Source organism: Sinocyclocheilus grahami, unplaced genomic scaffold, assembly GCF_001515645.1.
Source record: "Sinocyclocheilus grahami isolate Dianchi unplaced genomic scaffold, SAMN03320097.WGS_v1.1 scaffold419.1, whole genome shotgun sequence".
NCBI classification, from domain to species: Eukaryota; Metazoa; Chordata; class Actinopteri; order Cypriniformes; family Cyprinidae; genus Sinocyclocheilus; species Sinocyclocheilus grahami.
The window spans coordinates 1,844,280-1,857,442 of NW_015505598.1; the positions used below are offsets into that span (position 1 = coordinate 1,844,280).

Here is a 13,163-nt window from a genome sequence, read left to right on the forward strand (position 1 = left end):
CTTAGACTGGACTCAAGACACCAAGCTGTGTACATTTACCACCAAGGATTTTGCTGTGTAAAAAAAGAAGAAGCTGAAAATCACAGGCAGTGTGAATAAAGTTAATCAATCTCCAATCATTGAGATCAAAAAAAAGATTAAAGATTAAAATGTTTTAAATGGCACACACACACACACTCACACACACACACAGCCTCCTGCTTTCTGTTTCTCAGAAGTTTTGATGTGTGCAATATCCTGTGAGTTGAGGTTTTACGCAGAAGTAACCTCATGTGTCGCACACATACATTCTTTTGCAGTTCTCAGCCACTAAACGGCTAAACACATTGTAAACATGTGCTCTCAACTGATGCAGTTGCGAGTACAAGTGTAAATGCGTTCTGTCCGCAAATGCTTTGTTTTTAGTGGCCAACATGTGCAGTAACCTGTTATTTTGCTTCACAGTTGACTCATATGTGTGGCTTGCAGAGTGTGGTTTATACAGATAACATGCAAAACTGTCTAAATTCATAGCAACAAACATGCCAGAAAGATCTAGCACTCTTAAAATAAACACATACATACAAATACATTGTAAAAAGGATATTTCAATCAAAAATTTAAAAAACTCAACCGTTGTCAACTTCATGTCATTCCAGCTGCAGACATTTTTCAATTAGGTCGTACAGTAATTGTCAAATTATCTGTTTTGATGCTCTCTGTGTGTCAGCTGGCTCAAACCAGATGAGTATATCAGCCTTAATGAGTCTACGTCACTTAGTTATTTTTATAGAATTGAGAACCGAATGGTCTTGGGGGAGGAGTTGTAATTTTCAGTGGGATTCTTGGTATTGCTCAGAGGTCAGGGTACAAGTTTACTTTACTTTAAAGTGTTAGTGATTAAAGTGAGATACAGTAAAAGTAAAACAATTCTTATATTGCAAACACTCAAATGTTCAGAATATGTGTAGAATCTTATTCAATCATGACACCTTTCAAAATAGTAAGAGCAAATACAGAGACTTGCTACTGCCAATACATCCACAGACATGCTGCTGTGAGCAAAACAAGACACACTTATTCAAAGCAGACTTATACAGGTGGAGCTGGGGGAGGTGGAAGGTTTCTGAAAGCGCACTGCAAGACTTTCAGGGGGGTTACAGCAAATACAGAACCAAACTGTGCCATCTAGAGTTTCATGACTGGACTAGATATGTGCAGAGCAGTGTGTCTCTAATCTAGAATCTCTCTTTTTTTGGATTACAAAGAAAGAGTCCAAAAAAGTTTGATATTATTCTCCACTTAATCTGGAAGATTCTGTGTGACAGGCATGTAAAGCGACCAACCACAACCACAGCGCTGTTTAGGGGCCTTAACCTGAAACTTACCACAATAATAGACAAGTGTGTGCAGGGACTAGTTCAAACAATGGTGCAGTAGTCAATGCAAAAGTTTCAAAGTGCGTCACGCAAAACCAAAACCCTAAGCAACTGTCAATGCTTTGTCACTACGGGATGGTCTGTTTGCTTGCCATCTGAGGCTCATCCTATTGCCTGTAGCTGCTTAATAGTTCATACCAACCTAATCAGACACATTTACACATCTCTATTTGCTAAACGGAACCCAGCTTGATTTTATTAGTTCACTCTTTCAGAGATAAACCTAAACCTTTCTCATAAATCGCAAGTCTAAAAGAACAGAGTGGAAGAAAACAAGGGGTAAAAAAATGTGAGTATGTGAGAGCGAGGGTCCAGGAGCAGACTGTGGGAGTGTGTATACTGCCAGCGTGATTTTGGCTCTTTTTCCTGGTCAGCTGATGTGGAGGGCGGGTGCTGATTGGTGCGTCCAGCTGTGCACAGCTGCAGCTGATCTGTGTGAGACAATGTTGTCAGTGTTTCCTGTGCTCCACTTCTCCAGAAAGAGAGAGAGTGTGTGTGGTTTTGGAAGACACTCACTGGATGTTAGTGGATCTGCAGAGGCAGACCTGGCCAGGCAGACAGATACAACTGGGGACAGAATGAGATGACGATGAGAGGGCACACACTTACTGGACTTAATCAGCAGTTTAAGTCTTTTTCTGATCTTAGACCTTAAAAAGTAATTTTATCGCTTTTGATGACCCCAAATTAGTCCTAGCTGTGAACCATTTAAATAAGCTAGCGTTCACTTTAAGAAGTGGTTCTTCGGAGGATACAGCTTCAGGTTGGAATCCCCTGAAGCTCTATGCCGGTTTGGGATCTTCAGGCATGGGCTGTACCAACAGTCTACTACACTCCATAATGAGAAGAAACCATTCACGCATCTTTTCTCACCAGCAGGAACAACTTCTCTTGGAAATCACTGCACCGGAAGAGGGGATGGTCACCAGCGAACCCGTTATCATCATGGTAACCAGAGCTTCTTACCTCCCAACCTTTGATAAATAGCAGCAATTACTGAAAACTTCCAGAATTCTAAAACATTTCAAAACTGCAGTTTTTGGAATTAGAATGGAATTTGCATGCTTAGTTCTTCACTCTCAAAATTTCACTATAACTCTTACATAGAACACTCATTGATTTAATGGAATTTAGTTTTATGTTTAGTTTTATGTATAGAATTTTTTTTTCAGTAGTTTCGTTTTTTTTTTTTTTTTTGATTGGACATATATATTTTTATTTTTGCATACACAATGTCATGGAAAGCGATGTATACCATATAGCAGAGCTCAGCTGCCTGATTTGTAACTATATCCTAGCCCAGCTCTGTATATAAGGTTGGACTTCCTAAGTTTAAGATGCTGAGGCCTGTTCTTTGTATGTGGACAACAGCATTTAAATAGATGTGTCATCATGAGCTCAAATCTGCTTAGGATCAAGTTTATTGAACATAAAGAGGATGAACAGTGATACTGGACATCTGCTCCAGTCACTGTGCCATTCCTACAAGAGCACCAATGAGAGTTTAACATTATTTTATATATTTAATTTGATAAAGCAATGTTTTAAAGAAGAATCTGAATCTTGCATGCATTGCAAAATTTGCTTAGGATGAGGGTTTGGGTTAAGGTTAGTTGCATGTAATTATCCATAATTTATTGTTATTAATATAGTAAGTTTGTGTAACAAGCACAATATAAATAAAGTGTTAGCTACTTTTTCAATGAATCATAATTATCTAAGACAGCTCAGTCCAGATGTTCCAAACCAAATGATCCAAAGTGGAATTAGCTTTATTATGTTAACAGACCGGTGACTGATAAGTTATATTGTCTCTGATGTATTAAGTGCAGAATGAAGAACAGGGATCTGTGATGTGTTTTTCATTGATTAAAGATGGGTTGTTTAACAATGGAAACAAGGGCAGTTTTGTAACGTACAACGAGAATATAGTGCATTCCACATTATATTGTTTCATGTATCTGTCCATCTAGTGAAGATCTAGTCTTGTGTGTGCATGAGAGGTTTAGAAAAGAGCTGGAGTGGGGTTTGATCCAGCATGCAGACCTGTTTCTGACAGACAGAGAGCGGAAGAAGTAGTGCAGCAGGCACACCCATGGGAACTGAAACTCCTGGAAAAATGCTGAGATCTTTGGGAAAAACCGAGCAACAGCTGTGCTTATGTTCTGTAGGGACTGAGAGACACGAGAGAGCGAGGCAAAGAAAGTGACTTACGCTGTGTTTCATTTACTATGTTTAAGTTGATATGGCTCATTCTCAATCTAATGAGTAGGAATACATGTCAACTGCTGCAGTGATTTTCCATGTAGGTCAACAGAAAAAGAAAACAGCTCTGCATCTGGAGTTACTTATGCCTTCATTCATTTCATTCGTTTTGCTTTTTTCTCCTTTTACTCTGTTCTTCTAAGAGGGCGTTTAGAAAAAAAAAAAGATTTACGTTTCAGCCACAGAACTGCAAATATACATTCAAGATGACTGATTGTTTTCTTTGACACTGCAAAGGTTTAAAAAGTCTAAAAATATAACTTTTTTTGTCATATTTTCATCATGCTAAATTCTTAAAGTGTTGAGTGTTGCTCTTCAAAATCCCTCACAGGTGCTCAAGAGTGTTAATGGTTGAATGAAAGGATTGTCCACTGAAGGTTTTGGGAGAATGTATATTGTCATTGTGATGTTAAAATGTAGGGAATGAGGAGAGGGTAGCATCTTCTGTTGCAGGTTTTTCTGTTACATCACATAGTGGTGTGTAAATTCATGACAGCATTGATAAAGCACTCATACATCCCTATACACCCCTACTACCACTTACCTTCAGTGTGAGAACCAGGCACTTCTCACTGTACTCCTCCTCTAGCAACACCATAACATTTCAGATGATTTACTTCATCTCATGAGACCAGAGTATGGATTCTATAATTTGAACGAGTCTATATTTTGTAAATATGGACCTTGTAAAAGGTTAAAAGAGTTTACTGTGCTTTGGCTACAGTAGGTACTAGTTCCTGTGTGGACAACAGCCGCATTTCACTTCTGCACGTTGCATCTTATTGTGTGAGATGAAACAGTCACTCTTTTCATAGATTTTGCTGGCTATGAGACTTGATTGGTATTTCTCCTGCTCTTTTTCTAGCAAAATGAAAGCTTAACACGAAGGTCAGATTGTGCTATGAAATAAGTCTCCTTACGATTTCCCGCCAAGTGCTTCTGTTACTTCTAAAATGTACTTTCCTGAATAATTTTGACGTGCTTCTTTGATAACTGATCAGTCAGGCTTTCTTGAATATCATATCTCCAAAGAACCATATTATGTATTTTAAGTAAAGAGTAATTGCTGAATTTGTGTTCAGCAATTATATATAGTTTTAGCTTATACTTATATAGGATATTAAAAATATATATATATATATTTTATATCCTATATAATGCTTACTGCAGAGCAAGCACTACTGCCAATAGATACACAGCCATGCTGCTATATGCTTGTATGTATGCTGTTTCCTGAATAGCATACATAAATCCCATATTGGATCTAGACAGGTGGAGCTGGGGGAGGTGGAGGGTTTCAGAAGTGCTCTGATGTCCACTTACAGCCAACACTGAACCAGGCTATTTAAATGTTGAGTAAACAATATCAATGGCTACAGTATCAGTGGAGGCCAGGCAGTATGTGGGCTGGGGAAAAGCATGTTAATTTGGATTGTGTAAAATGCCAAATTTCCATTTTTCCCATTTCCTGTAGCTAGAATTATACGGTCTCCCCTGGCCCCACAAATCACACTACTTCCACACATACCCTGTGATCGACCACCATCAGCCGCATGTAGGACACCCAACCATTGTGGTGTCTGTCTGGCAGCTTGACTGATCCTATCAGTAAGCTATGCATGTGTGTAAGTGCACACAGCCGATACAGTCAAATTGAATGTGTCAAATATGGTTCAAAGTGGAAAAAAAATGAACATGCAGACAGAGAGAGAGTTGACAGATAGCGAAAGTTGTGTGTGTATTTAGGCCATGCCCTACTGAAGAAAAAGCATGTGAGAGTGGTGTTAATGGTCTAAATAAACATGGGTTGACATGAAAAAGTAGCAGTTTTACCATTTAAGTAAGGAAGTGAAGTCTGCTGTGTTTCACTGACACAGCTAACACTGACTATCAGCTCTGCGTAAAATAAAGAAGACTAAAGGCACGGTTCATGCACGAAAGCAATGCTGTAAGAAAGAACAGACCTCTTAAGTAGGCCTTAAGCTGCAGATATGATTCCCTTAAGTAAACCTAAAAAAATGGCTGAAAAGTTCAGAGCCTCATAATGTATGGCTTATGTGTTAATTATTTGTGTTACATGGCTCTCTGAAATGCTTGATTCTGATTGGTCAGTCGCAGTCGCGAAGGTCAAGTCTCTAGTCTCTAAAAGCACAACTAGTACCATCTTGCATCTCACTTATGGACTGTATTGAAAATGAAATCAGAGGACTTCAGTATTAATAGTACTGTAATATTGTAGTGTTGGATCTTGTTGCCTGTTGTAAGTGACAAACAATAATCACATGCATGTGATCAGCCTCACTGTGCAAACGTCACTCAGTGGATGCAGAAGATATGAAACAATTACTGTCTTTTCTCATCATAAATTTATTGCCGTGCCATTGCAAAATCATCGGAGATAAAAATAAAAATATATATTCTTTAGCAATTTATCATCTTCTGTCTTGGCATAATATTGACCAAGTTTGGTGAAGTATTTTAAGGTTAACTGCATGCTCTTTTCTCAAAGTCTTACAAAAAAGGTGGACTTCTTGCTGGGTGGAGCTAATGAATTTCAGGGTAAATGACTTCAGGTATTACCTAACTTTGCCACCTGTTTGTGCATTGTACATGGAAACACTGTCAATAAATTTTGAAACACAAAAGGTGGAACTACAAATTCTGTTAATCAGATAGGGTTGTTTCGTGATGCCTATAATCTCAAAGTGGCCAAATATTGGCTTTTTCATAGACCGCAGCTGTGATGATGTAATTTTGTAGGCCATCCCGTAAGTGAGCATCACCGTGGTTCCCTCGACAAAAACCCAATAGGACTTTTCCGTTGGTTTTTGGGTTATTGCCGGAAAAAAGCTCTGTGGCCAACAAAATTGCATCATTCTAACAGAAATTTGGTTATGATGATGAAATTTAAAACCGAAATACAATCGGCAGAAGTAAAAAGCTAAACGTAGACTATAACCAAACTATTAAGCAATTGTTCCAGTCTTTATTTAAGAGACATTTTCCCTGAAAATAGTTTTTAAGAGCACGATGAGGCCTTTAAAGCATGTGAGTGATGTGATGATGTTTAAAGTCTTTGACAACCTCTGTAGTCTCATTTAACTGCTTTTTTTAAGACAAATAAAAGCTTTAAAAACACAAGGGGGCATTACTGATGTATTTTAGGACAGAGAATAAATTGTGAAGATATCTTGAGCTTGTGTTCACCAAGACCTTATGTCAGGCATTTAACCAAAACCCCACTGACTTTGGGACGAGGCAACTGGAAGTGGTAAAATGCAGCTTGTTTCTGGATTTTGGCTTACAAAAATGCATCACTCTATTGGCCAGCCAATATACAGCATCAGTCTCTCTCTACTCTACACACTAAAATACACGCAGCTTTCATTACACTGATTGTAAGGGACTGTTGTAGAATCTTACAACTACTTCCATCTACTCTCTAATATATAAAAATGCATCTGGACTCAAATAAACCCTGACAGTGTAAGTGAGCCAAAATGCAGATGTAAAAAAAAAAAGCTGTGTTTATGGCTGTCATGGTCGCTCTCCATCTGTCTCTGCTGCTGAAGTCACATGTCACTGCAGGTCTACTTCCCCCCGACTACGTGCTCCGTCTGACAGGTTTCACTTGCTCTCAGGAAAGTTCTGCTTCTCTCGCTAAAGTCGACTCATCCGTGGCCTCAGCATATCAGTGCGTGCGTGCGAACCCATGCATAATTATGAGTTTTACGAGTAAAATCACTTTTCGGAAGAAGATAAAAAGCAGACGGGTGCGGGCGGACTGCAATCGAGTGAGCTGTGTATGTATTTCATCTTTCTGAATGTAATATCTAAACATCTCTGCTTTGTGTTTGCGCTCCCATCAGTCTGTTGCATTTTGAAGTTATTGAACGTTTGTTAACTTAATTCAACATCAGATGCTCTCGTACAGTTTAGATTTGATACATGTGTTTGTTGATTTCACTGCAAGTTATTTTCTGTTTGCTTTTGAGAAATGTCTGTCCTCTGGCAGTTCCCTTTATTTCTTTTATAAAACATGTGAATGCTGTTGGTTCTTCTTTTAGTCAGTGTTTGAACTGAACTGAGGATAATTGGTGAATTATGGATGAGCCTTGTGATGATTGTTTCTTTAACATTCATGCCGTTGACTGATGGACAATAATATTTGTTGCCGTGGAGAAAGACTTTCCTCTGTTATGTTACTAGTAGTGATTGTTTCTTGTTCTCCAAACCTGACTGTATGGAGGATAATATTTTCTTGATGATGATGAGATTATGAGATTATTTTTGTGGATATCGTTCCTAAGCAACCACTAGCCACTTTCATCCTGAGGTGTGCACACAAATCTGACTAATTTAATAAATTCATTATAAGTTATTATATACTCTGATATTAGTGTCACAATCTAAATATACTGTAAAAATAAAGTGTCAATTTAATTAAATGTAGTTAATTACAGTGGAGATAATACTGGTAATGATCCGTTTATATGTTCTTATAAATTTCATACAATGATATATTGAAATAAAATTTCCCATGAATGTTGAAAACAAATTTTTGCATCACAAGAATCTCTTTTTTTAATTAATAAAAAGGGGGTAAATGTATAACATAGTAAACCACGGTAACATTCTTTTGCACATTCGTTCATTAATGAGAAGTTACTGATCTGATATTATATGGTTTTAGGTAAAAACAAACAAAAAATATATTTGTTTTATAAGCTTACGTTTCGTCGGGTCAAATCTGACCCGGGAATGCAAAATGTGTATACTTTAAAAAAGTGAAATAATAATACAAATAAAAATATATATAGGCCTATATATTTATTTATTTAAAATGAACATTTTGTCATAATCCAGTCAAAATATTTAGACTAGTTAGTTATTAATTAGGGAATTACTGATTTTTACCATATCAACTGGATGACTAAACAATTTTAAATAATTTTTTACTTTTCTTACTATAGATGTATATGACAAATTTTGTGTAAACTGACTCACAGAACAGGTTTAAAAATGTAGGTTTTATATATAATTCAAAATGAAAAATATCATAGACGTTGATAGGTTCATGGACATCTTGAGATTAGAGTTCTGTAATTGCACATGTGTCAGACTGCGTTGTCAGTGGTGTCAATATGCTGTTCGTTTTCTCCTGTTTAAAGCTGATTTAGTAGCTGAAGGCGCTGATATTAGCGTTAGATCTGTGACACAGGAAGCTGTTGTCAGTGTCTAATGTGTGTATGCTGGTTTATTTGGGAAAATGACTAATGTCTCAGTGTTCGGTTGCGTTTCCTCCACATGATCTCCCTGTATTTTCTGCTGTCCTGTGGGAACATTTGAAATCAATTCATAGCAGATTTACTTGCCTTCATCAGTGAGAAAGGACAGCAGTGGTCTGTAGGCCCTGCAGGGTTTGTGTCCTGACCCACTGTTTCCTCCATTGTTTTTCAAGATGACGTAATGTACTCAGTTACTAACGTAACCTCGGTTCCCTGAGATACGGGAACGAGTACTGCGTCTGCTAAGACGCTATGGGGAAAACTCCTCTTTCTCCGATGACTGAAGCCTTTTCAATAACGCAGTGTAACTGCACGGCCATTGGTTCGTGCAGTGAATTAAAAACAAACCAATGGCTCGGCAGCGGAGCTGCACGAGTCTATGGCAACGAAGCCCGCCAGAGCCTGCCAGAATGGGTGGGGCCATCTGGCTATATAACCGTGCATTTTGTCATAGGATCCGCAGGTTACCTCAGGTTACTTCGACTGAAGCGACGACATGCAGCTACATAGCATGGACAGCAACGCAGTACTCGTTCCCGTATCTCAGGGAACCGAGGTTACGTTAGTAACCGAGTACGTTCCCTATCAATAAGTGGTCGACGGATATATCGCCAAGGCCGATATATCGGCTGATATTTGGCATTTTTCAAATATCGGCATAATATCGGCATTCTGTTTGGCCGATGTGTTCGAGGCGGGACTTTTATTTTGATGGTGCAGCTGACTTTTATTTTGCGCACACCGCTCACATTCTCCCTCTTGTTCACTGTCGTCGTTCAGTTCTGTCTAATATGGATAGAAGTATGTCTAATAATCAGATAGAACTGTTAAACAAAGGAATTAAAATGTATACAAAAAAAGTATTATAACGATTGCTTTAATATTATTAGTAATAGAAAGGCAAACATTATAATACTTTCTCATTTGCCGTCAGCATTCAGCAAATACGCATTTATATCATTTAGACAAATCTTTGAATGACAAATGAACATTTAATTTCACAAACCTTGCAAACTTAGTTGGATCCAGCTGTGAGATCTTGTGAAGTGTGCATGTATCCTGCATGATCGCGTGTTTTCTGTGTGACGGTCTGTCCGTGTGAATTGAATGCTGACAGGAGGAGAGTTCAGCTTCACTGGAGATGCGCGATCGTCAAACTTTAAACTAAGTTAGTGATTTCAAATGACGCTGCGCTTTATGCATTTGCCCATTGTCATATTCATGTCATTTTTATTGCGTGCTCTATGTAAAATGAGTGTTACCTTGGCTTTATTTGAATTTTTTTTTATAAATGATTCCCAATGCACACAAACTTCCTAGAATACTGAGTGCCCTGTTGGTTACAGTGTTTACTTCCTTTTAATTAGATTTTTATTAAATATTTATTTATTTGTGAAAAATGCTTTGTCTTCTAAAGTATAAGTATGTTTATTTTACACAATTATTTTGAATCCAATTTCAAATGATTTCAAATATCTTAAATATAAATTAAAATATCGGCTGTCAAAAAACCCATATCGGTCGACCACTACAATCAATACTTCACTTGTACTGCGTCTGCTAAGACGCTATGGGGAACCCGTACAATCCCGCCATGCTATGCTAGAGGAACGACTAATACTTGAACTTGCCTTAAGCACCAAAAAGGGCCCAGAGTGACCAAGTATTTTGCAGGAAGCCCTGCAGGAGGCAATAGGGCCAAACTCTTAGAAGTCAGCTCGGCCTTGAGTAATCGTCCCAAGAGAATTTGTACAGCCTCAGAACTCAGTGAGGGCCAAGAACATACAAGAAGGCGGCAAACACCTGAAACACTGGTTTTGTCATATGACAAGAGTGAGCCCGTTTATTGTATAGTGCCCCCTCAAAAATAATGAGTGCATGATGCCCCTGACACTACTATACAAAATAATTTGTCAAATAAATGAAACATGATGAAACATTCATTTTAGTTGAAATTGTTATAGATTACTTCTAGAGATTGCAGTGATACATGACATGGTGAAAAATTACTGAATGAATAATACTTAAAGTAGGTTAAGATGAATTTTAAAATTGTGCCCCCTAAAAGCACAAGTGGCCCCTGTTGCCTAGAACCGCCACTGGTTTGTTGCCAATCAGCCCGTAACGGCTCGCCTTAAGTATCTCAGCTGTTTCTGAGAGAATCGTTAAGCTGTATCTTTCTTTTATAAATCTGATAAAACTGAAGACTCTTCGGAGATGTGAATGATGCAATACTACACTATAGGTACTCAAGATAACATGAGATTGGCCGAAACTGTGTGTGTTATGTCACCTTTAACCGAGTCAAGTCTGTGCGGCGCACCGTCTCGATCAGGCTCCTGAAGTCCCTCTTCAGCGTCTCCGTCTGCCGCAGCTTGGTGTCGTTAGCCCCCGCGTGAAGCACGACCGCTCCGGGGCTCTCGTCACCCTTCAGGATAGCGGGTATCTGCGGAGAAACATCGAGAACACGAGCACCAGGGAAACAGTGAGTGTGCACCTTACCTTCAGCTAACGTAGCACGGACGTGCCGGACGATGGAGTCTCCGATGATCACAGCGTCGCGTTCCGTCTCGCGGAGGGGAGCGAAGCGGTTCCGGGTGGAGATCTCGAAGACCGGAGGCGGCGGAGGGGGAGAGGTCGTCGTTGCCCGGGACCTGGCTCGCGTCTTCCGATGCGGCTGCACCCAGGGTCCGTGGTGTCCCGGCGCCGGAGTGAAGGACATCTGGGAAGATCGCGTCCTGGGTGCACCGGGCCTGTGCAGAGAAACACACGGAGTAGAGGTGGTGGGAGAGATAGCAGCGCGCTGTGTACTTACCTCGGACTTGTGAGCGTCAGCCTGGGATGTTTCCAGCGCGGCTCTCCGCGCTCTCAGCTGGGTCTGCTTTGCCATCAGGTCCCGGATCTGCTTCTCCACGGCCTCCAGCTCGAGCTGCACCGAATGCATCTCGAACGTGTCCTCACCTGCACTCAAAGGTCGACACACATCCGCCATTAAAGCAAGTAACAGTGAGTAAAACAATGGTAATGTGTGTGAATAGAGTATTAGTGTAAGCGAGATTAGCGGCAACCACGCTGGCGATGCTAGCGGGCTATATGCTAATAGCGGACTCGGAAGTCAAAAATAGAACTAGTGCTAACAAAGCGCTCTGATTGTTTTTGTTGTAGAATACGATAGGGGATATATTCACACGTTATAAAACTGAAAAAGGATGGTGTATAAAATTGATTTTAAGATAAAAATTAGACGACAAAGAATTAACTTGACGGAGCTCAAACTCAAACCACACGGCAGCAACAAACAGGAAGTGACGAAAAAAAAATTAAGTAATAATACTTAAAGTAGGTTAAGATGAATTTTAAAATTGTGCCCCCTAAAAGCACAAGTGGCCCCTGTTGCCTAGAACCGCCACTGGTTTGTTGCCAATCAGCCCGTAACGGCTCGCCTTAAGTATCTCAGCTGTTTCTGAGAGAATCGTTAAGCTGTATCTTTCTTTTATAAATCTGATAAAACTGAAGACTCTTCGGAGATGTGAATGATGCAATACTACACTATAGGTACTCAAGATAACATGAGATTGGCCGAAACTGTGTGTGTTATGTCACCTTTAACCGAGTCAAGTCGTCTTTATTTTTATAGCACTACAGCAAGATTTAAGCAGCAGGAAATAATGACCATGGTGCAAACGGAAAAACTTTAATTTCGTAAATGTAAATAAAGACAAATGGTAAACGGTCGTTGTTCAGTTGAAGTCGTCTGCATCCGAAAACCTAGGCTGCTGACATGCTGCCTATCAGCCAATGGCTTCGCAGGCAGCGTTTGTTCACGTAGGTAATTCATGAAACTGATATCGGACATGCTTCTGAGGCAGTTTGACGGTTCAATTATCTACAACTATATAGAACGAGCTTGGTGATAACTAGCGAATATTTAATTACTTAATACTGTTTTTTCGCTAGAAATAACTTCAGATGCAATCTTATTTTGATGTTTTGAATGAAGCCGTCAGTTCAATGTTGATTCTGAACGCTTGTTCTGTCTAGTCATATTGGAAGCTCTTAAGCTTTCTGGTTGTAAGCTAATGTTCCTAAGCCGTCTGGTTGTTATTGGAAGCACGCTTCTTCTTAAGCCGTCTGGTTGTTATTGGAAGCACGCTTCTTCTTAAGCCGTCTGGTTGTTATTGGAAGCACGCTT

General features: G+C 39.4%; 1 protein-coding gene across 1 annotated transcript in view; it reads left to right on the forward strand.

Annotated features, from left to right (window-relative positions):
* The first annotated feature begins 2,030 nt into the window (after nt 1-2,030).
* The window catches only part of dock10 (dedicator of cytokinesis 10), a 73,080-nt gene continuing 61,947 nt past the window's right edge, over nt 2,031-13,163 (forward strand). Inside the window, exon 1 of the mRNA XM_016232783.1 lies at nt 2,031-2,366. Coding sequence (XP_016088269.1) covers nt 2,226-2,366 — 141 coding nt within the window. The 5' untranslated portion in view covers nt 2,031-2,225. The remainder of the gene's footprint in view (nt 2,367-13,163) is intronic.